At 36.5% G+C, this 2,923-nt stretch overlaps 1 protein-coding gene across 1 annotated transcript; it reads right to left on the reverse strand.

Annotated features, from left to right (window-relative positions):
- Positions 1–241: 241 nt before the first annotated feature.
- LOC109953440 (olfactory receptor 1-like) lies at positions 242–1,241 on the reverse strand (the record flags this gene model as incomplete). The annotated part of the gene is made up of 1 exon (XM_020588931.1): positions 242–1,241. A coding segment is annotated over exon 1 (1,000 nt), but the record flags the coding sequence as incomplete, so codon positions are not given.
- Between the last annotated feature and the right edge of the window lie 1,682 nt (positions 1,242–2,923).

Genomic DNA, 2,923 nt, shown 5'->3' on the forward strand with positions numbered 1-2,923 from the left:
TAAAGCATTATAAAACAACAGTTGATGATGACAGTGGATCATGGTTTCTTTTTTTCCAAATTTCTGACATCCCTGATGTCACTTTACTATGCAGATCATTATTTGGCTACTGCAAAAGCAAAATACAGTAAATGACAAAATGTAACCTAATAACCACAGTCTTTAGTATCTGCTAATAAGAATTACATTTTAAAAAACACATTTATGCTACTGCAAACTTTTTTTCTTTCTTTGTCAGTACAATTGTGATAAAAAGGCCACTTTTTGGAAACGGTTATGCTGCTAAGCCTATTTCTTTGGTAAAGTTTCTTGATAGAGTTCAACACTTCTTCTGTTTTTAGAGAGTATATAATAGGATTGAGCAAAGGTGGTATGATGTGTGTCAAAGTAGAGTCAAAGATCCTGATATTAAGAGGAAGAGACCAGGTCAGAGCAGCTATGTTGGTGCCCAAAAGCGGTAGGAAAAAAACAGACACAAGAGTCAGGTGAGAAGTAAAAGTTTTCACTGCTTTGACTCGTTCCTCTCCTGATGCAATCTTTCTCACTGCTTTGACAATGTAAATATATGTCAGTGCTATCAATATAATAGGAATAACGACAACTACAGTTACGACAACAACTGCCATTATGTAATTTAAATTTGTGTCATTACAGGCCAAACGATATGTTGGTCCATGATCGCAGAAAAAGCTTTGTATCACCAAAGATCGACAGAAGGAGAGACGATCAAAAAAGCCAACCATGCATGCTACTACACTCAGTGAAAAAACCCACACAAACAGCAGCATTACAGCAATAGCTGGTTTGGTCACAATACTATGATACCTTAAAGGGAAGCAAATTGCTATAAATCTGTCATATGCCATAATCACAAGTGTCCATGACTGCAGACCTAAAAAGAACCAAACAAAGAACATGTAACTTAAACAAGCCTCATAGACAATGTATCTCCTGTCAAACAAAAATGTGTCCAAGAGCTTTGGGATGAGAGCAGTGCTCCCACACAAATCTATCAAAGCCAGGTTGAACACAATCGTGTATTTAGGAGTATGAAGAGTCTTGTCCAGGTAAATCACTGAGAGGAGGAGGCCATTCCCAAGAACAGTCATGATATAGACAAAACACAGGAAGACATAAAAATACTTATCATGAGGGATGTTGGTCAACCCACTGAGATAAAACTGTGCAGGACGAACAAATGTGGCATTTAGTGTGGTAGCAGTTTTCTGTTCAGGGTTCATTATTTCTTTACCTAAATGTAAACTAAGAAAACAACACAATAATAATAATCAGGAATGAGAGTTTACTGAAGGGAACTGTTGTAACCAATCTCACATCAGACAGTTTCAACTGTGCACTTCTCTGAAATGAGCTGTGCTATGAGAGAAATGCTGCTTATATTTGATTCCATTTATTGCGAGACAGTAGAAATGCAGGTAGTTGTGTCACGTGACCATGAAACAGTGATATAATTACCTCTCTGAGATTATGTCACTGATGTGATGAAGCAAATGTCTCAGTGGTCACTAATTTATTTGTAAATGCACAGGGTGGAAACAAGACAAAATTACAATAAATGGTAGATATTATAAAGCATAATTAATGAGTGATTTAACAAATTGTAAATCTATTATTGGCAGTTTTTGAACAGTTAGTATTGAAATTTAATAGGTCACTGATTACTGTTTACCTTGTTAAAATGTAATAAGTAATTTAACTATTTAAATTGGTTCAAAGTAATTTAACTTGTTACTTTTAATTACTGTTTGACTACTTGCCCAAAAATTAGTTAAACTGGGCAGTAAAGCTGAAAGGTCCTAACATAAATTGAAACCAGGCAGTATAATTTTCACAACAGTACTTGACACTGGTCAAGGTTCAAAGTTTTTACTTGTCATATGCACAGTTAGGAAACGTGTTTTCCTGTACAATGAAATTCCTACTTTGCCATCCACATGAATGCCACAAAATACAAATGAAATGTAAAGTATATAAATAACACAAAATCTAAGGCACTTTAAAGCAGCAGATGCAGAGATATAATAAAAATATATAAGAATATAATAAGAGAATGTATGCTACGTGGGAGCTGCATGTGCAGTAGTCAGCCTTGAATGTGCAATTATGCATGTGCAAACTGAGAATGTAAACAGTACAGGTCGTCAGTACATGATGTATTTCCTGGTAATAAACCCCTGTCAGCTGTTTAGGAGTCTGATGGCAGAGAGAAAGAAAGAGTTTTTCAATATAGAGGTCCTGGATTTTGCACTTTTGAACCTCCAGCCAGAGAGTAGAATAGAATAGAATAGAATAGAATAGAATAGAACTTTATTGTCATTGTACAACAAAGTACAACGAAACTGTGAATGTACCCCAACAACAGTTCACAATACAAGATAAACAAGAGCACAAGAAATAAAAATAAATTAAAATACCCACCTGTCCAAATACACAGTTTAGAAAACAAATACAATATTTACAATATATCTACACATCTAACGCCAGCTGTATGCCTTTACCATAAAAAATGCACAATGAAATTACACAGTAATATTGCACATCTAAAAGAGGTAGTGTTGTTTAGTGTTTATTTGCAATTCGAATGGCCCAGGGGAAGAAGCTGTTAGTTATTCTGGTTGTATGGGATTTTATTGACCTGAAGCGCCGTCCAGACGGCAGCAGGTCAAAAAGATGAGCAGGGTGTGAGGGGTCTCCTATGATGGCCTTGATTCTGCTGAGACAGCAGGACCTATGTTGTCCAGGGAGGGAAAAGGACAGCCGATGATTTTTTGTGCTGTGCTTATCACCCTCTGTACAGTTTTCCTTTCCTCAACTGTGGAGCCTGCATACCACACACCCAAACAGTATGTGAGAATGCTCTCCACAGAGGCATGATAGAAAGCCAGCAACAACTTCTTGTCCA

The sequence above is a fragment of the Monopterus albus genome, unplaced genomic scaffold (genome assembly GCF_001952655.1).
Source record: "Monopterus albus unplaced genomic scaffold, M_albus_1.0 scaffold668.1, whole genome shotgun sequence".
Taxonomy (NCBI): Eukaryota; Metazoa; Chordata; class Actinopteri; order Synbranchiformes; family Synbranchidae; genus Monopterus; species Monopterus albus.